This window comes from Athalia rosae, chromosome 3 (assembly GCF_917208135.1).
Source record: "Athalia rosae chromosome 3, iyAthRosa1.1, whole genome shotgun sequence".
NCBI classification, from domain to species: Eukaryota; Metazoa; Arthropoda; class Insecta; order Hymenoptera; family Athaliidae; genus Athalia; species Athalia rosae.
In genome coordinates, this window is record NC_064028.1 from 4,633,174 (window position 1) to 4,654,057 (window position 20,884).

Genomic DNA, 20,884 nt, shown 5'->3' on the forward strand with positions numbered 1-20,884 from the left:
GATCGTCGCGTGTCCGATCGTGATTTTAAATTAAATTATCGACCCCAATGACCATTCTCACGACAGCGAATCGATATACCCTACGCATTGCATACGTCAACGTCATAAACCATGTTGGGAAAAACGAGGTGGGATATAGCACACACACACACACACGCGACGCTCGACGATACGCCGTTCACGACAATTGAAATCCTTTACACGCCTAATCGTATCGATTCAAATCAAATTAAATGGCACGACTCAAATTTCAATCAATCGTAGTGTAATTATTCAGAGCACGGATACAACGATACCTGTATCGTCGACGATCCGATTATAGGTGTGTACGCGTGTATGCAGGTATATGTTTATCGGATGCCCGTGCAGCAACGATCGATCAGCCGTCTGCCCGATCGTGACTTGCGCCGGTATTAAAAAAAAATAAATAAATAAATAAAAAACAACGAAACGAAAAAACAAACAAACCGAAAGGAAAATAAATCGGGGGGGAAAAAAAAAAGAGACTCGAAGGCACTCGTTCGCGTACTCGCGACGCGATTCACGCGCCTTATTTATAATTACTCTATTTCCGGTTACGGTTTGAGATCACGATTTCGGTATATATATACCTATACCGATCTCCTCCAACCCGAATACCTACCGCACTTTTGTCCCCGATGGATCGCGACGCGACGCGAGGCGAATTGTAACGTATTCGGCGTATATCCCGTACACGACGAACAGTATTACAGGTAAACTCGTCAAAGGTTCAAGGGTACGTACGCATCCGTAGGAGGGATCGATCGATTCGCGTTCGGTTTAGGAGCTGCCGATAATCGACGATCCGCGGTGTGCGCGCGAGGTCGCTTACCGTTTCGCACCACACCAACGAACGGTTGTTGCAAACTTCGTACGATTACCGGAACTCCGACGACCACCGACGCTGCACAACGTCGATACCCCCCCCGTCTCCGGGGATTATTATTACAGGTACGTACGTACGTACCGGACGCGCCGCTGTTGGCCCGGACTCGAAAGACCAACGACGAACGAAAACTGGTGAGATTCCGTTCGCTCGCGCGCACGGGGGGATAGTCACGCACCGTTTGGCTTGCCCCCCGAGAAATCTGGAACGCGGTATCTATGCGTATGCACGGGCTCGAGGTGTACGTTACGTTCGTACCGACGTCCACGACCACCCCCCACGTGTACTCGTCGTACGTGGGGTACATTTACACGGCGATAGGTAGACGAGTCGAAAATTCGGGGTTTTCACCCTCCCGAGAAATTTCGAAAAAATCACATCGAACGGCTGCGGAAAATATCTCACGTTCGACGTGCTCCGTCCAGGTGCGGAAAGAAAGAAAAAAAGAAAGAAAGAAGGAAAAAAAACAACAACAAAAATCAAATCGACGCGAAAAAGCAGAAGTTAACAACGTCGTCTCGGACGGACACAATGAAACGATTGTTCGCCACGACGACGACGACGTACACGTTACGTTCGATCGATCGATCGACCGACCGCGTTGTATGTTGCGTCTGGATCTCGAGCGAGATTAGGATCAATGTAGGTAAACGTAACGCTCTATCTGGCAACTTGGTCCAGACGTATCTATATACGGTATACGATTGTTTTAGATACCTGTGGGTACCCACACCTCAACCGATACCGCCTTTTCGAGCGCTCGTTTTTTTCTTTATCCCCGATCCCAAGTGCAGTTCGAACACCGCGGACTCCTTGACACACGGTAGACACATTCGCGGTTTAATTTTAATTAGTTCGAACGAAATTGCGGGTCTGTTTCTGTTTCTGTTTTTTTTTTTTTTCGTTTTTCCTTCCGCGTCTAAAATTTATCTAGGACGCGGAGTACAACGCAGTTCCAGCGGCGGGGTTGGCCGGTCGGTCGGTTCGGTATAATTATGCCACTGTGTCAGGCAGTTAACAGTATACCCGAGCGTACAATAAAAGAGGAGGTGGTGCAGGTGGCCCTGTCGAGGGTAGGGGAAACCTGCAGCCGAGACGCGCCTATTATTACAGTCGACCCGTCCGCGAGTGTCGCCGCGCGGGGGGTACGACGATTCCGCGCAACGCTCGAACCGCGCGATGCGTTTAGAAAGACAAAAAAAAAAAAAAAATAGAAAAAAAATAGAAATCCTACAAAAGAAAGGAAAGCCGAACGCCGCGTCTCCGCTGCGGAGAAAAAAGAAATGCATCGTATGTATGGAAAAGAAGTGCAGCGTGTACGACGAAGCGACGACTTTTACGTAGCTAACGTACGATGATTTATCGTCAATTAATCACCAGCGAAAGGGGAAAAAAAAAAAAAATAAAAATAACGTCAGACGATAAATAAAAGGCGAACAATTGATTGAGGCAGTGGTACTTTCGAGTGAGAATCATCGCGATGTATATATCAGCTGGTTGCAGCGACGTCGACGCGATTCGGTAACAACATCAATCGAATCGAGAGAGAGAGAGAGAGAGAGAGAGAGAGAGAGAGAGAGAGAGGGAAAAAAGCGAGTCCTCCTCAGACTTCGCGTACGAATCAATCGGATCGCGCGGAGGTGATTGATTTTTGGCGAACGTCGATCGGTGGCTAAACCTGCACCGACGCCGGTAGCGATATCGTAACGCGATTCGAAGTTAACCACCCATATGCCTACACGTATAGTCCTAGCAGTCGCGGTGCCAACAAACTTTACGGTTGTCTCTCCGTTCTATTCCTGTATATCTCTACGGGTGTGTATAACGACGGCATGAAAACCAGCCACAGCTCTTCGAACCGACCAGAAGACTCCGCGGGGCATTGACATCCGTATACATACGTTCCGTGTACGTTACGCTACGTCTACGTCTACGTCTACGTACGTATCCACCTAACGTCGTCGTCGTCGTCCTTTACCTCTCCCTCCCCCGTGTGTAACTAGGAGGAGTTCAACTTCGAAAATTACCGTGTAACGAGACACGTTCGATCAAAACGCCCCACATTTGGTCGGGAGGATCGGACCGAAAAAATGTGGATCCTAACAGTCGATCCCGAACGTGACACTCCGTGTCCGAGGTGGAAAATTTTTTTGTCGAAAACGCGCAATCGATACATAGGGGAAGCTGTGAGGGGATAACGCGGTTTTTAATTTTTTTCGAATATATTTCACGCTCGTTTTCCACTTACCGGACGAATCTCGCTGTACAGTAGATCGCGGGTGAATCTGTATAATAACGAATAAACGTAAGTAACCGATAAAACTCTCGCGCATCTTTCCGAGATATTGAGCGTGCACGAGCGGCTTACAGGCGATCGCGATATTATTGAGCGTCCATCGTACGACGAGGAAAACGACGACGTTCCCGACGTCATTACAACGCGCGACGGAAAAACGAGGTGATGAGAAAATGATACTTCGGAGAATATCCCGTGGCACACATCGCGCGCGTATTCGCTCGTACAATACGTATACGTACACAACGCTTTCGTACACGACCGCGAGAAGGATCGAGTCTCTGAAAATTATTATACTCCTGCACATCGGATTTCCCGAGGCGTTTCTACTACGATCGGCGATCAGTGCCGTTGCAACGCGTGGAGATGATCTACGGTATAGATAATACACAACCGTTCGATTAATTCCTCGGGGGGGTTTGAATTTATAACTATAACCTCCTTACGGCCGAATAAAAGGAAGGGAAACGGAGGAAGAAAGAAAAAATAGAAGAAATATATATATATATATATATATATATATATATATATATATATATATATATATATATAAAAGATTTCAGCCAGCCGCGGTAACAAAAAACTAGGTACTTGTCCCGTTGTAACGTTCGATAAGCGTAATTGAATAGGTGTTAGATATGTACAGATGCTGGCGATATCGCACCGCGTATACAACGTTCCAACGATATATTTAAAGATCCGTAGGTGCGCGTTCGCGTACGCGGCGGATAATTTTAGACGTTAAATGCAGTCGCAGTACCGTCGTCGGTCGAACGTTAAAACCGAAACACGACCGAAGAAAAACCGTCTCTTGGCATCGGTTGAAATGCACTTCGTCCGTGACTTTTATTTCTCAATCTATATTTACATCGAGCGTCCTATATATCCTCATCGACGAAGATCCCGATCCCGATGCCGCGGCATGCGAGAGTTTTGAAAACATTCGCGTTACCTCCGAAATTCTCTACTTCACGCTTAAAAATGGTTTTTTTTTTTTATCTTCAAATGGAAAAAAATATACAAGAGGTTCAACGGTGCATAACGTTGAGATTCAACGACGATTCACGGATTCATGCTCGTTGATATTGATCTGAAACAGTGACGGAGTTGTACGAGGCATATGTGGATGAAAAATTTGATTAATCCGAACGTTGGTGCACGGAAAGTCGCGGTGAGGCGAGTTGCAGGCTTCCAGACTCGACCGCAGACAAACCGCAATATTCCAGCAGCAGCAGCAGCAGCAGCAGCAGCAGCAGCAGCAGCAGCGGGACAAGATAGCTTGAAAACTCGCCGGTCACCTTCGAGCAACCGGTATAACAAAAATGCGATAAAAATTTCAATGTAACAAAAGAAATAAGCTAAGAGATGTAAAATACCGCGACTGCGGATCCGTCTCTCTCGTAGCGTGCGGATAATTTTTCGAAAAAAGAGAAAAAATTTCGATTTTCCCGGTGTTCGGTACAAAAAAAAAAAAAAAAAAACGAAAAACGCGTCGCGTGTCGAGGGTGCGCGGAATCGATCGACGACGGATACGTGCACGTCGGTATTTGAATATCGGGTCCAAATACCTCGACCGCCGTATCGCGGCGGCACCTATAAGAATAATGAATAATAGGAATGCTGGATGCTGCAGCGAACGGCAGAATAAGCGAGATACTGAGAGATATGTGTAACTATGTAGGTAGGTAGGTAGGTAGGTAGGTAGGTAGGTAGGTAGGTAGGATACGCGTAACGCGTATATATACATAAGTTGAAACGAACGAAATGAGACGGCACCACGAGCACACGGCGTCAGGTAGGAACATCCTGTCCATCAAGGACGCCTTCTATCCCTCCGGGGCTTCTCTCTCTCTCGTCCCTCTCTCTTCCCTATCCTTATATTTCTCTCTTTCTATCCCAGACTTTTGGTATGCCTGTTGTATACAGATAACGGAGAGCAACCCTCCCCCCCCCCCCCCCCCCCCCCATCGCATACCGCAGCGTGAATAATTTCTGCGAGAGTTTTTCCCATTTTTCTTCAAAAAAAAAAACGAAAGAAAATAAAAAACGACCGAGCGACGATCTCCACGTTGCCGATACCGAACGATCAATTTTTCGAAAACTCGAGAGAGAGAAAAAGAGGAGCCGTACGCTATCGCAATTACAATCGCTCGTTACAACCTTCGCTAATAAATTCTTCATCACATGGTTAGGGTTTATAATAAGTGAGTAAGAATTCTACGTTATTTTCTTCGGCAACCGTAAGCCAATTACACGCGAATACACGCAACGATAAAAAGTAAAAATAAATAAAAAGAAAAAAAAGAATAAAAAAAGCCAACTCTCTACGCTGACTCAGATTTCCAAGATAATTTGACGCGATGAAAAAAAAAATAACTAAAAATAAAAAAAAAAAACAGTTCGCCCTCGTTAAATTTTTCGCTGCAAATACGCAATACGCGTGGCACACATTATTCTCGGCAATCCGTTGAGTCGTCGTTACATATTTCGTGTGTACGCGAGTATCGAAAACGGAATGGAATTATTTAGGACACCGGTTAACGAAGGGAATTAAAAACGATGGAGTTCGCGCGAATGAAATGGAAAAATTAATAATCGCGACGCGATTGAGTATAATATAAATTTTCGACGCGATAATTCCATAATTGACTTATAGTAAATAGGCAGCGGAGATTGCGCAGCGGTACAGCAGGCGACACTTTTTACCTGCACAGGTGCAACGGCGGTGCAGCGGTAGCACCTCATACATGGTTATATAGGGACGACGACGAACGACGAACGACGACGACGACTAGGTGGTGGTGGGCATAGAAAATAAAACGTGGATGAAAATAGTGTAGGTACGCCGCAGGACTCGGAGGCAATACCTGCGCAGATACGAGAGGAGATATACGTCCGCTCGTATACACAGAAATCCCGCACCTACACTTCACCTTATAACCCACCTAGGGTAGGTAGACGTACGTATCTCGTGTATATTGCTCAACTAACTTCCATTCCTATGCCAACGCGTCGCTCCTACTGCAACGCTTCTGGCATATATCTAACTACCTTACCGTCTCTCCACCACCTACCTACCTCTGCGAACACCGTCGTAACGCATAGGTATACGGAAAACGGAGGGCCAACCGAACCGGACGGCGTAAAACCCGCGTGAAAAAAGTGGATTCCGAATGGTGGATTTTCGAAAAGGGAAAAGGTTTTTGCGAGGCGGAACGACATCGACGCGAAATCGCGACGGTAGCTGGAACGCGCGCGGATATCGAAAAGCGACGACGATATCATCGTTACACCTGGTCTTACCTCGGCTCGCAAACTCTCGTCCTTTTATCCTCCGTCCACCCCGTACCGACGATTCGCTCGTGAACTACGTCGACCGATAAATTCAACTGCCCCACTTTATACATACGTATACCCACCGCAGCCGTTCGCGATTCACTAAACGCAGTTGAACGCGAATGCAGTAACACGTAACGGGTGTAACGAAAGTTCGAATGTGCCGGAATGAGAAAAGGACTCGACAGAATTGACGACGAACGATCGTGTCCGACGGATCCGAATATCTCACGCGTGGAATTATTGTTGTCGAATAGAGTCGCCGATTTGGCGGATAATCGGGACGAGATTAAGGGAATAATCGAGAGGCGAGGATACCACACCGCGATAACATTAGGGGTTCTAACCGCGACCTAAGGACATCGACTCCGCGCCTGGCGTAACGATCACAAATTATCCATCCCGATCGGTAGGCCGCAATATCTCATAGAGTAGCCGCTGACCTGTGTTTAGCCTATCACGAACTGGATGTCCTTGTCGTGACCGTGAGGCTAATTGCCGACGCTGCGCGATTACGGGTCTATACGTAGCCGGCTATTCGTGTGTGCGTGCGTGTGTATTATTACATATCGCACGTATTTATAAGGTGGAGCGAGGAGAGAACGTCTGCACGGGATAAGATGAGGGGGAAAGAATAAAAAAAACAATAATTCGGCGCGTGATGATGAGCAGAGAAAAAAAGAGAGAAAAAGAAAAAAAAAAAGAAACTAAGGAGAGTAGAGATGAGACGAAAAATAGGAGGAATCTTTCGCGGGGAAGGCAGCGGGGGTAAGGTTTCGTCATAACATCGTACACCGTCCTTAGGTTTACTGCAGCGATACGTATGATGCACGAGGGAATTGAATATATCACGAATAAGCGCGGATAAGGTCAGGCGCGGTTGCAGCAACGGCGGCAGCAACGTGGTCTCATCTACGGTGATCCGAGTTCAAGTAGTTCGAAATACCAAGAATTATCTCAAAGTCTCGGTATACCAACTTCCATAAAGGAGGAAAACTCCATAACCGTATAGAATATAGTCGGTATAAGCGCGTCTATCGACGACGCCATTCAAGCGTCCTGAACATTCCAAGAAATTCTCATAGGTAGGGTACACCGCGATGCTGATGCTGCTGCTGCTGCCGCTGTTGCTGCTGCGGTCCAGCGCTTACTCGGACTTACTACTATAACACGCGTTTCTAGCCTCACCTTATATTGCATTTCTACGACTGAGATTTTCTTATCGACTAACCGGTAACCAGATGACGAGAAAATGAAAAATGAAACGTACGAGAAACCTTGAATGACTCGACGGTCCGTAAAAGAGAAAGAAAAAAACACAAAAAAAAAAAAAAAATCACACCGGGTATAAAGAGCAGTAACCGTGCAGCTCGTCGAAAAAAAAAAAAAAAAAAAACTCAACAATCTGCATAGACGAAACTTTTCGGACCTCGTTCGTCGATCGTACGTATATCATCGTATAGGTTACTACACGACGAAGGAATTATTTTATGGATCGCGGATGAATTATTAAACGCCGAAAAACTGTCGAATGATCGATCGCACCCGATTGATTAAATCGGTTAACGCGCTCTTGCGATCATCCTCGGTATAGCTGGTTCAATTTATTTTCAATGGAACATTCGTCGTATCGAGTTGGTCGTTACACCTGCGATCGCCGTACGTACGGACCGTCGGATAAAAAGAGAGTAAGGCTGGGGCTTAGCTGGTGGTGGTGGCTGGAGAGCCGCGACCTATTATTGGCAACGATCGCGGGCACCGGATGTCACGATTCAATAGGCTCGGAGTATCGAAAAGGAAGAAGTAAGAACGAGAATAAGAAAAAGTAAAATAAGAAGAAGAAGAAGAAAAGCCCCGTGCGCGAACGGATTACGCGTAACGGTATATACCAGATATATATATATATATTTATATACGTTGCATGCACATGTAACATACATGTACGTATACGTTACATACGTATGTGGCCGCGATCGTGCAACGCACGTCACACACGCGACGTGCGCGAATATGAAGTAATATCGTCGTGTCGCGAACGGGTGAGAAATAAATTGACGACAAAAAAAAGCGTTCTTCGCAATTTTTCGAATCGAACCCCGCGCGTCGCTTCGGTCTTCGGTTGGTTTGAGGTAACGAGTAACAAGTAGAAGTTCTGCGTTCCGATGCGCGCCGGCAAACAACCTCGCGCAAGAAATCGATCAACGAATGTACGTACGAACGAACGAAGGAAGGAAGTAAATTGTTGGCGCCGCGACGCCGGGACCCTCACCGAGATACTCCGAAAACTCATTCGGATCCCATTCCATACACCTCCGCGTCGGTAGTAAACTTACGTAGAGACATCGTTTGCGGAACGTGATCGGTGACGCACGCGTCTCACTCGCTCCCGAGGTCCTGGAACTCCGACGATGATCCATGATACGCGGTATTATAAACGTGACGAATTGCGCGGGTGCTTTTCGATAGAAGTTCGACGCTGAATCGATTTCGACATTTTCGAATCAGACGATTAAATTCGTCTCGAACGAAAAGTCGCGGAAATCTTTACGTCTACCCGGAGCGTGTAAGAGATTCGGTTTTGTTTTTTTTTTTTGTTTTTTTTTTTTTCTACTTCACCGACAATGAGTATACGGGCACGGAGGGAAAACCGCAAGTCCATTTAACTCAAGCAATGATTTCCAATCTCTTTCTCGGCATACTTATACTTATATAGCCATCCGCAGCACCTCTTACCGTTCTCGTATACGGATTGTGTGTGTGTATATACAATCGTGTAATCAAAAGTTCGCTCGAACCGCAATAATTAGTGATAATCTCTCTCGTACCGCGAATTAGACCGCTGCGCCGTGGGCGCGTCGAGGAAACGTCCGAGAATACGTCGATGCTGCGGAGTGTGCTGCTAGTCATCGCTACAGAGATCCGGCGATGACGAAAATCGTCGTCCAGCCCCCCTGCCGATTTCGATCACCGATGAGATGATCTTTACAGTTTTTTTTTTATCGTCGAGGCTCGACGATTATTTTCTCCGTTCATCTCTTCGGAAAATTAGTGGGGAAACAAACGTTGGAAAATTCGCGAGCCTCTACGGTACGGTAAATCCGTAATTCGTAACGGGGCGCAGTGGCGCCTGGACGCGCGACGTTACAGGAACACCAGCGGACTTTATTGCATACCGCCAACGTACAAACCGCAAGAATTTAAACGTTCCAAGAACAACTGAATAACGACTCGACGCGGGCGCCTACGACGGTTTTATTATAATATAAATTTCGCAATAATTCTCCGGCGACCGCACCGCGCAAATTATATTATAAATTACGTTTACATGTGTATAAGACATTCCCTACCACGCATGCGAATATCATCGATGCGAGAACGAAAAACGTGCGATGAAAAATGAATAATTATCCACCGAAATGAGGAGTATGGTTGAAAATCGTAATTAGGGCGAATGTGCACAGGCTACATAATACACGAATGTGTATATATATATATGCATTCGTTGCTCTTGAGATACGTCGGAATAAAATATACATACAAATCTCCTATTAACATAAACACGTGTTTGCGTGTTAAATATATACCATAATGTACGTATATATGTGCTGTACGTCGGTGTATATATGCTCGTATACATACGACTGCAGTAACGAACTTCGTACATACCTATAGTATATATATATATATATATATATATATATATATATATATATATATATATATATATGAAACGTGAACGGTAAAAAGGCAAGGAACTTTCTAAAAAAGGAACGAAAATTATCACAGGTGCGCGCGGCCGGTGAGAAATTATAGGTATGTAGAGACTTTTTACCCAATTCCTTTCTTAATTATTTTTATTGCATTTATTGTCTCTCTCCACCTCTCTATCCATCACTGGGAGATCCCTTCCCTTTCTTTTTCTCTCGATTTTATTTTCACCAGCTATAATGACATAATTCCCAGCTGAGTATACATACATATGTATACGTATGTAACGTGTATATATCCTATGTGTAACATACACGTGTGCCGTATAAGTTTACGTAATTCAAACCGCTTACGGTTCACATTATAATACGTTCGGTGCAGCTATACCATTCAGTTTCAAACACATTAAATTTTCAAACGAAAAGAAACTAGCTCGCTAGAATCTCGTTAATTTATTATCAATCCAAAGCATCTGAATTCTGGAATAAAAAAAAAAAACGTATGTACGGTAACAATGGTAAGGATCCGCACGAGGATCGTAAAAAAAATGTTAATGTGAGAAAAGTAAAACTAGCGTACCACCGGAGATCGTAAATTTTTTTTATTATTTTTTATTTTTTTTTTTGTTCACACACGGCAACGTTCGCTCGAGTGAAAATCGTCGAACAATGAGATGAAAACGAGGTGGCGATGTCTCACGTGAGTATCGTCGTAACGCTCGAATCACGCGTGGATATTTAAAAATGGCGAGGATCAGTTTCACGCTGCTAAAATACCAACATCGACGGGGCGCTTTGGTTGAGTAACAAAACCAACCTACTTTCGATACAATAAATTATCTCAGGCAGAGGCGTATAGCCTATCCGTATACGAAGGTATACAAAAGGTATATAAAAGGCATTGAAATCGCGCACGCGTGCAGATGTATATAGTACACGGCATCGCGGCGCAGAATTCAGCCGCGGCGAACGAGCGTAAGAAACGGACAGAGGCCGCGCATCATCGCGGAATTTCTCTCCTGCACTTCGAGAAAACTGCATCGTATTTCTTTAAAGCATCGAGTTTCAATTGTTCGTTTAGAAATGGACGTGTGCATCCACGTATGACGGATTACACTGCAAACGACGTGTCGAGTGATTTTCACAGAGCCGTTGGGTATTTTCAATGAATTCCGACCCGCCCTTAATAAATTTTCGGTCGCGCCCATAAAACGCCTCGGTTTGCACCGCGCAACTATAACATAATCTAAATTCTAAACCGTATAAACTGACCAGTATATGTACAAGCTGTGTTCGTTAGATAAATCGGCGTAGATTAGGCAGGGCCTTCTCGTCTACATCTTATGTAACACCACGGACTGCGCGGGCTGGTCCGACCAGGTGTTTATCGTCTATCAATTTTTTCTGGTTTTTTTTTTTTTTCTTCTTTTTCGCGAAACCACAAGTTTTAATTAATGGACACGATGTGTATACATGTACGTAAGAATACGCGAGGAATATAAATATACTGCAAAATTCTGCAATCTGTACAAGGCAAACAAATCACGAGAGCATAACAACAAATATAAATCGTCTCACCGTGAAAAATTTTTAATCACGAGATGACATCACGAGTTTTCGTACCTGTATAATTATATCAGGTGGACCGGTGCATTCGGTTACTCCTTCGAATGAGAGAGTTCGTTATAAACACAAAGAGCAGGTCGAACACACGTATGGTGAACCCGAGAACGACATTCCGAAAATTTTCAGGATCGTAAACAACTGAAAAAAATCGAGAGAAAAAGAAATATACGAGTTATCAAAGTTTTTCGCGGATTAAAATCTTTGTGGCATCGTAATTGGCATCCCCAACTGAGGCTTAATTACATGTACTCGAAAATACCCTCCAAATTCACCATTCTATGGGTTGCTTGGAATCAGCCGTTGTGGAAAAATTAATATTAAAAAAAGTATTTTGTACGGGGTGGTAAGTACTGTGGCGTCACCCCTCGGATTTTTTATGAACTATTACTGGATCATCCCCCTTCAACCCTTATCAGCGCCTGGTTATTTGCAACCTGAACCACCCTACTGAACAGCATTAACCTGTTATCAATTTTACCACTTCGAAAAGCGATAAATAAACGATCACTCGATCAATTTTATAGATAGATTAATTTGACTTCCAAATTCGGATTTCTGAGATCAAAATACATAGGAAAACCATAAAAATTCTACTAAAATGAGAAGTGTTGATTTTTTATCCCAAAATTGAAAAAAAAACCCTTTGGCTTTTTTCGATTTTTGGGCCGAAAATGAAGCACTTTTAAAATTGATCGTATAGCACTTTTCTTATGTATTTTGACCTCAGGAATCCAAATCTGAACGAAAAATTGATCTATCTCTGAAATTGACCGAGTTATCGCCAATTTTCAGCTTTTTGGGGTCAAAAATAAAAAATTGATTTTATAATCTATATTAATGTAATTTGAGCTCAGGAATCCGAATCTGGAGGAAAAATTGATCTATCTTAAAAAATAACCGAGTTATCCCCATTTTTTCGCATTTTTTTGCATAAATTTGAGGATATCTCGAAGGGAAAAAATCGTAGCTCAAATTGGACAACGGATTCGTGTTCCTGAGGTCAAAATACATAAGAAAAGTGCCATACGATCAATTTTAAAAAATAAAAATTTTTGTCCAAAATTTGAGATTTTTCCAAGGGGTACCCCTTACGATTTTTTCAAATTTTGGCCAAAAATTTTTATTTTTTAAAATTGATCGTATGGCACTTTTCTTATGTATTTTGACCTCAGGAACACGAATCCGTTGTCCAAATTGAGCTACGATTTTTTCCCTTTGAGATATCCTCAAATTTATGCGAAAAAATGCAAAAAAATGGCGATAACTCGGTTATTATTTAAGATAGATCAATTTTTCCTCCAGATTCGGATTCCTGAGCTCAAATTACATTAATATAGATTATAAAATCAATTTTTTATTTTTGACCCCAAAAAGCTGAAAATTGGCGATAACTCGGTCAATTTCAGAGATAGATCAATTTTTCGTTCAGATTTGGATTCCTGAGGTCAAAATACATAAGAAAAGTGCTATACGATCAATTTTAAAGAATAAAAATTGTTGGCTGAAATTTGAAAATATTCAAAGGGATCTCAGGAACACGAATCCGTTGTCCAAATTGAGCTACGAATTTTCCCCATCGAGATATCTTAATTTTTCTGCTCAAAAAAGCGAAAAATTGTCGATAACTCTCGATATCAGAAAATGGAAAAGAAGGAGCACACGTATGTACGCAGAAATATCATTTTACAGGGGACAAGTCCGCAAGAAAATGACAAATAGTGGCTGCACCTCCGCATTATTATGCAGAGTTGAAGGAAAATGACGCGCGTGCTCTGACGAAGGTGGAATAAAATGCTGCTGGCGATTACAATGAAATGATTGAGGTTCGCATGACCTTGATCATCGTCGAGATTTCTCAAAACATATCATCGGAAAGTTATGTCGTAAAAGTGATAATCAATCGTAGCCAAAGTAACAGCACAATGCGGTGCAGCGCGTCTTAAAAATAGAAAAACTCTAGCGAAAATTCTCTCGCTCGAATGTAGAACGACGTTTATACTCTCTTACCAGAGACTCGACATAGAAGCGAGTTCGTCTCTCCAGTTTCAGTTACAAATATTTTCTCTCCCAGGATAGATTGCTGCTGATATACATAGGCGGGGCCGAAGCTATTCGCCGTGGACGGGGTGGTGCAGTCTAGGGTATCGTTGCACGCTGCACCACGGGATAAAAGCACAGTTGTGACTCGGTGTGTATTTGGCCTCACCGTGAATGAATAACCTGAGAAATATTTCGAAAGGATATTCTGGAGCGAAAAATCGAAATAAACGGGTGAGGCGCGTATATGCACGTACACAAGTATAATAAACACGGGATGCGAAGAGTTGCGAGAAAAGTCGTCCCAGATTTACCTGCAGCAGCTTATACTTCCTCCTCTTCTTTTTCTCTTCATCGTTTCGCCGTCAAGTCATCTTCTTTTCAATCTCCTTCTTCTTCTTATTCTTTTCAGGACGCATCACGTACAAACCGTTCGTTTTTACCTTCTCAAGCAGCAGGGACTGCACACTTCCTATACCAACGTATGTACCGATAAGTTTCACCTATAGAACACTTCGGTGCAACTCGTCATCTCTGTTACGGTTAACGGTTTACGCCCGTCTGTTTTTCTGTGCTTTTTTTTGTTCAATTTTTTTACACGCCTCACGTTTTACACACGCTTGAAAATCTAGAATTTACGAAGGTGAAATGTTTGCGTCGAAGAGCAGCGCTCTCCATTTTTTTCGACGATAGACAGAGAGAAATCTGAAGGTTGATACGATAGAATTAGAACCTGAATCGAACTACAGTCGAGGCCAATAAATCCCGAGTCGTTTGACTCAGCTGGGAAATACATACATTAACAGGTTTTCTATACAGGTACACACATAATAGGTAATATATAAGTATACAAGTTCGGAGTCACGAACCTCGGCAGAATCAGGACCTACTAAGAATACGTAGCCGTAAGCCGTGTGGGGTGGATGGCGAGGGCGATGGGGGCCGTCAGGAGAAAGAAGAAGAAAAAGCAAAAGGTGGAGGCAGAACTTACCCTGTTGCATTCCAGTGCCTCTGCGCTGTGTTCCTCCTTCTGCTTGAAGCAACTGCTACACTTGCTTTTATTGAATATATTCGGTGCAAACTTCCGACATTCCGAGGCGCCGCTGCCTCTGATCGTATTTGTACCTCCAGAACTGGGCGTCGTCGACATTATATTTCACAAACGTAACAAAATCAACGGAACCGTTCCAACCCGTTGGATAACCAAATATTAAATAACTTTTACCCGCTGACCACTTTTGCTGAATTTGAATTTGATTTTGACCGCCGTTCGAAATCGGAGGTCTCTTTGTTTTTTTTATAACACTATACCGTTGACTCGTGTTCGATTGTTTTTGTATTATTTTTGTCGTTTTGCTTCGCGTGTCCAATTCGTCTGTTTACATCCGTTGCACCCCACCCAACCACTCGTTATGTATCTCTCGCCGTTACTATCTACTATACGTAGTCGCTACTACTCGTGTATTCGCACCTTATTACGTCACAATCACACGGAGAGCAGAGCGTAATTAGCACGTGTTGCGCGACCTGCGGATGAATAATGGACGGGCTATGTTAAACTCCGCGAGGTACGACACCGCGCTAACTATACTCGCCGCTGCTGCTCACCGCTCACTGCTCACTGCCTCTACTCCTCGAAGAGTGCCCTCGGAGTCAGTCCGGAGGAAGAGGAACGCAATCGCGATTGGCAATTGTCACTCACTCACTCACAGAACTGGCTTCGCTGCTGCCGCTAACCCGTGCCGCGCCATCGACGCACGCTCACTTGCTTCTCGACCTTGCACAGGTATAAGCCAGCTAACTCGCTTAGATCGCTTTTAAGGCGCTCTTTTGCCGCCCGTTTCGCTCCACGGTGACCACAAACCGATTCAAACGATACACAAATCAACGCCTAAACGCTCCGCTGATTATTCATAATGATAATGAACTAGATACCAGCGCATACGGTTGAACCCACAGGTACGCGAAGTTGCCCGCCGTAACGATCTACTCGATAACACCGAATACCGATTTTAGCGTACACCGTCAACTACGGGGAATCGTGAGAGTACCAAATCGAATCTATACGAATTTGCACTTAAACAACAATCATCTCGAGACTTGACGATCCCTTGAATATTTGTTTACAACTTGTCGACGCGCAGTCACCTGTTGTTCCTATTGCCTTTGCTATTGCCAAGGCGAAAGGTTTTACAACCCCTGCGGCGATCACGTACCGTTTTACGATCGTTGCAACGCAAAGAATTCTACCGGGGTTTTATGTAGATTGTTTTAATTTGTTCAAATTTCCGGCTGCACGATACATACCTAGGCGCACACCGGTTTTCAATTATTCACCGTACAATGAATTTCCGTTCTATTGAAATTATAATTTCCTGCGGCACACGGTTACAAGCACGTGCTCGAAATCTCGAGTCTCGATCCTTGGCGGTGTTTTGTCGCTGGTATAAATCGATGGAATACTGTTATTATTCACCGCAATCACCACAGGACTATTATCTTGGTTATCATTATCTTAGAAACTCGCTGTCAACCGTTAGTAAATATGCATGCACCTCGTACGCAACGTGCGATAGATAAATCGGATCGGTATCGTTTTTGGAGTTGAAGGAGAAAAGTTCCAATTGTTGAAAAATATCTTTCGTTAACCGTCCTCGTTTGTTAGCTCATTTTCACCGGTCTGATTAACGTCGCGATTATTTTCACGCATTATTTTCGAGCCGCGATACTCCATGACGAAATAACCGCACTCGACCGAACGTCCATCTGCACCTTCGACTTCGCCACTTTGCTTCTGCCCTCCGGGAGCCGAAGCTTGAATCGCAGGTCGCACGGCCCGATACCGCGTCACACCTTTCACTACGCCGTAATAGAGGTATAAATACGCCGTCGAAAATAGTCCTGAGGAGAAACAATTGAAACCCGCGATACTTTGAAATTCGGCCGCTGCGCGCCCTTCGCGCGACTTGATCATGCGATTTCAGAGTTGAGGCCAGCCGATTCATGACTATAATCTGTAATCGAGGCATTCCCTTAAATGGAAAACAGTTTTCTTTCTATGTCAGGGAATTGTCACGATCCTGATGCGCCCCGATTAATTAAACGGACGTTTTCTAATAAGGCGCGTGCGCCATTCCGCATGTGATGAGAAAGTTTAATGATTTACACGTCGATCGTAAATTATATATTTTCTTTAAACGGAAAGTATGATCTCACCGATCAGGTCTCAAAAGACGGGAATACTTACAGCGATCTAATTACTATACGGAATAACTAATTGTTAGCAGAATCAATGAACAACGATTCACATCGTTGAACATCCGCACGGGATAGTAAATTGTTTACAGAGACATACCCGTTCCTCCATGGTAGAACTGTGATCTTCCACATTATCTCCGAAGTTCTAAGCAAGTGGGTAACTTTTCGAGAGTAAGACGTGAAAAATTACACTTGAAAGTTCGAAAGAGGAACCGGTGATGTTCAAATTAGTATTACTCGTCCACTTTTTCAAGACCATTCCAAGCGCGGCAACACCAACAATCAACGAGCCAACAAATGACTATGAGGCCCCCTACCAATATCCAGCCGGTATTAATATTCTCGCATATTTACTTCCGGTCCATTCCCTTCGGTCAATCGGTCGTTCCTACTGTTTACGAAGACAGAAAAGATGGTAGATGAAGGGGGTGACAGGTTTGCAGTTATAATTATTTATATTTTTACCATTGAGACCAGTAGAAATTTCTCCACCTCGACTATTTTTGCACATTCCTAGCTGAATTGCGAATATTTTCAGGAGCATCTTGAGACACAAATGACATTCATGTCTAATTTGAAACCGATAATTCATATGATACCCTCTGTACTATCTACCCGACTGTTTTGCTAGTGAGAATATCTTTTTTAGAATCGATGTGTTATCATTGCTAAGTCACACTAATCCATCAACGAGACCACCGATACATCCGATCCAATCACGAATTTTAACCGCTGCCAATTTTCTGTCGAAAAAAAATTTTTTTTGACCGTTAATTCTACAAACGTTTCTTCTTGACCCTGGTGTTTTTTTGTTTTTTTCTCTTCAGAATAAACAACATTTCTGAACGATTAACTCTTCTTGATCATGATATTTCTCATAACATTCGCGCAATTTTTATTTGAGGACAAACTCAGAGCTAGTGTACCCACCCAGTATCTTACGTAACAACCAAATGCTCCAAACCGTTTACAGGTCAGGTTTTGAATTTGGTTAATAAGCAATTCAATTCCTTTGTTTTCTTCAGTCAACAAAGCCACCATCTCTAAGCTCTATTGATTTCCCTGCTTTAAGATCATGATACTGTGCCAAAAATGACCTCCATAATATATACGATACTTGTTTGACTTTATTTCTTAGAGATGACTCTGCAAAGGTTGCTATCATCAGGGAGGTTTACGACAGCGAGAACGCGATCGAAACGTTTGAATATGAGCTAGAACGAGCTTTGGAATCCGAATGCAATCTGATCGTTATTGAACCATCAAAATTGGGAGATGAAACCTCCCGATGGATCGCCGTAGGCAATTGTTTACACAAAACCGCAGCTCTCTCCGGTCTAGGAGCCATTGTCACAGGTATAACAAGTCAAACATCAATTATGCTTGCTCTAGTTTATTCAATTGTTCAATACTCTTTGTATGAATTACAGGTTTGATTTGGGGAGATCGGCCATACTTCTGTGGACCATTGGGCTTCATATCCGTGATAAGTTGCGGTTTGTATACAGTGTCTTGGCAATTCGACCCGTGCTGTCAATACCAGGTCGAAACAGATACAAGTAAATTGCCACATGTGGAGTTACTCGCAGTCTTAGGTCCTTCATCGCCTACATTTTTGGTAAGGCGAGATGACAAGCGAAGAAGGATACTTCACACAACAATAACACTTGTGGCGCTGGGTATAAGCACTTGGAGATTGTACCGAGCATTTAAATGAAAATGTTGCCAAGGAAAGAAATGGTCCCTCGATGATGATATGAAAATAACTAAAAAAGAAAAGATGCAAAAGGTAGGAAATGCAACGCGTTGTGACGTGTGACTGTAGTGAGAAACAAATTAGGCTAACTTGTTGCGTTAGAAAAATACAAATACACTTTTGGTCGATACTTCCCTAACTTCTAAGTCAGCCTCTCCACATTTATAATGATCTATTCGTAAAACCAACAAATGCTGAGACTAGGTTATCGATGGATCATTAAATATACCTCGTGTTTATTAGTAATTGCCGCTGTGTGAAGCTATGATTTCAGAGGGGTGGGAAATAAAGTTAACAAAATCGTGTAAATGAAGCAGTCCAATGACGTTTGATGATAGTGGTGAAAAAACAAACAATATTGAGAGCCTGTACGTTTAGTTTGTAAATAAGTTAGTTAGAATATGTTATGATCAGTATAAACAATGGGAGTATTAGAGATCAATTTTTTCTTATTCTTTTATTGTTATTATGAGTTTCCCCATTGTTTTGGCATGTGATTTTATCCTTATTACCTATCGATATCCAGGTAACTACCACTGAAAGGTAATATGCATTACGCAAAACTGGATTGAGGTTCCGCTCTCAAAGTCTTATCGCGGCATGTTCAGAACGTCAAAAAATCTCTGACAATCAACAGAACGGTATATACACACGAGCACAGACAGATGTATGAGAACACGAATAAATGTACAAGCTATACGATTCCGTTTGAATCAACAAATGTGTTGACAGTTGCTTACTTGCGCAAGCCTGGTCCTGATTAAACTCATCTTACAAAATAGTCTCACTTTGTGTGATAAATTTTTCTTTCAACTTTCTCACTCATAGCTATTTGTGTTTTTTTTTCGTATATTTTTCTTTTATCCTCATCATTTTGTACATCGTTTCAAATAACTAATCGCTCTCACGTTATCATGGCCCAATGTTGAGAATATACATTTCTCACCGTTGTGAAAATAGACACGAATTCTTTTATGGTAAAAAATGATTCGTATGAGGTATTTGAAATCACTTTCCAAGAATAATTCGTAAATTATTTTCTTGCATTGATATTGTAATTAAACTCAGGCCTCTAGTGTTCAAACACGAGCACAGGTTTCTACTGAAAATGATATAATTGATGCAGTCGGTATTTAGAACCCAAATACACCTAGTGCTAGTCCTAGGCTTTAAATTCATACCTGAGGTTGCCATAATTGTTACAAATGACAAAAGCTGAGCCAAAATTATTACAAAGAACTAACTTAGCAGCTTTGATCATTCAGAAAAAAACTGTTCCGAAAATTATTCCACAAATTACATTTTACGAATCGATCAACAACTTGCTTTTTAGTTGCAATTTTAGTATACGTTGTTGCAATGTATTTTCTATTGCTCATATCCCCAGAATCACTGTAAGCCTTTCATTTTTTTTTTGTCTCAAAGACCGTGAGTTGAGGAACTCTGAATTTTCGGTATGCATAGTAGTGCCGATCAATACTTAAATGTTACACTTTTTTTTTTTTCAAAGTACAAACAGTTTCTCTTTAAGGCTTGTATTTTCAGAAGACATATTCGTTGATAATGTATCTGCTGTAACTTGAAAGGATTTGACAACTGCGACACATGTTTGCTTGCATTTATTCTGTTTCTAGTAAGTAGCTGGCTGCGACTATTTATTTGTTATAGTATCTAGACGCAGAGATACGAGTAGCCTGACGCATTTAATCATCTAACAATTCTAACAGCATCCTGCTTCAAAGCATTTTAATCGCATGATTATCGTCAAATTCTTCTCAAGTAATGGTTGATGCGTCAATTTTTTCATAGAAATAAAATGTTTTAGCCCCAAAGAAAAGTCGCGGGCCATAGTCTGTAACGTGTACATAATGTAAACATGTCCCATTGATGCGGGCTTGTCATAATTATAAAAATAAAATATAGTTTTAAATAGTAGACGTTGTATTTTTAATTATAAACTG

At 42.7% G+C, this 20,884-nt stretch overlaps 2 protein-coding genes across 4 annotated transcripts in view; one reads left to right on the forward strand and one right to left on the reverse strand.

Moving 5' to 3' along the window:
* The window catches only part of LOC105691691 (protein outspread), a 60,784-nt gene extending 43,933 nt beyond the window's left edge, over positions 1-16,851 (reverse strand). The window contains exon 1 of one of the 2 annotated variants that reach the window (XM_012410360.3): positions 14,901-16,841. In XM_012410360.3, coding sequence (XP_012265783.2) covers positions 14,901-15,059 — 159 coding nt within the window. In that variant the 5' untranslated portion in view covers positions 15,060-16,841. Of the gene's footprint in view, positions 1-14,900 lie in introns of both variants that reach the window. The other variant, XM_012410362.3, reaches the window with a different exon arrangement.
* A 604-nt stretch (positions 16,852-17,455) lies between these two features.
* On the forward strand, positions 17,456-20,858 carry LOC105691678 (transmembrane protein 11 homolog, mitochondrial). Of its 2 annotated transcripts, none has more exons than XM_012410319.3 (3): positions 17,456-17,602; positions 18,306-18,523; positions 18,598-20,858. In XM_012410319.3, the coding sequence occupies exons 1-3, from the start codon at positions 17,580-17,582 to the stop codon at positions 18,882-18,884; spliced, it is 528 nt and encodes a 175-aa protein (XP_012265742.1). In that variant the 5' UTR covers positions 17,456-17,579; the 3' UTR covers positions 18,885-20,858. The 2 variants fall into 2 exon arrangements, with proteins under 2 accessions (XP_012265742.1, XP_048508566.1); XM_048652609.1 differs by lacking the exon at positions 17,456-17,602 and adding an exon at positions 17,623-18,140.
* Positions 20,859-20,884: the final 26 nt, after the last annotated feature.

Excerpts from the sequence above, each read along its gene's own strand:
- LOC105691678 (XM_012410319.3), top strand. The coding sequence starts at position 17,580 with ATGGTAGATGAAGGGGGTGACAG. Across the intron at positions 17,603-18,305 it reads GTAGATGAAGGGGGTGACAG|AGATGACTCTGCAAAGGTTG; the intron begins GTTTGCAGTTAT and ends TTTATTTCTTAG. Across the intron at positions 18,524-18,597 it reads TCTAGGAGCCATTGTCACAG|GTTTGATTTGGGGAGATCGG; the intron begins GTATAACAAGTC and ends TATGAATTACAG.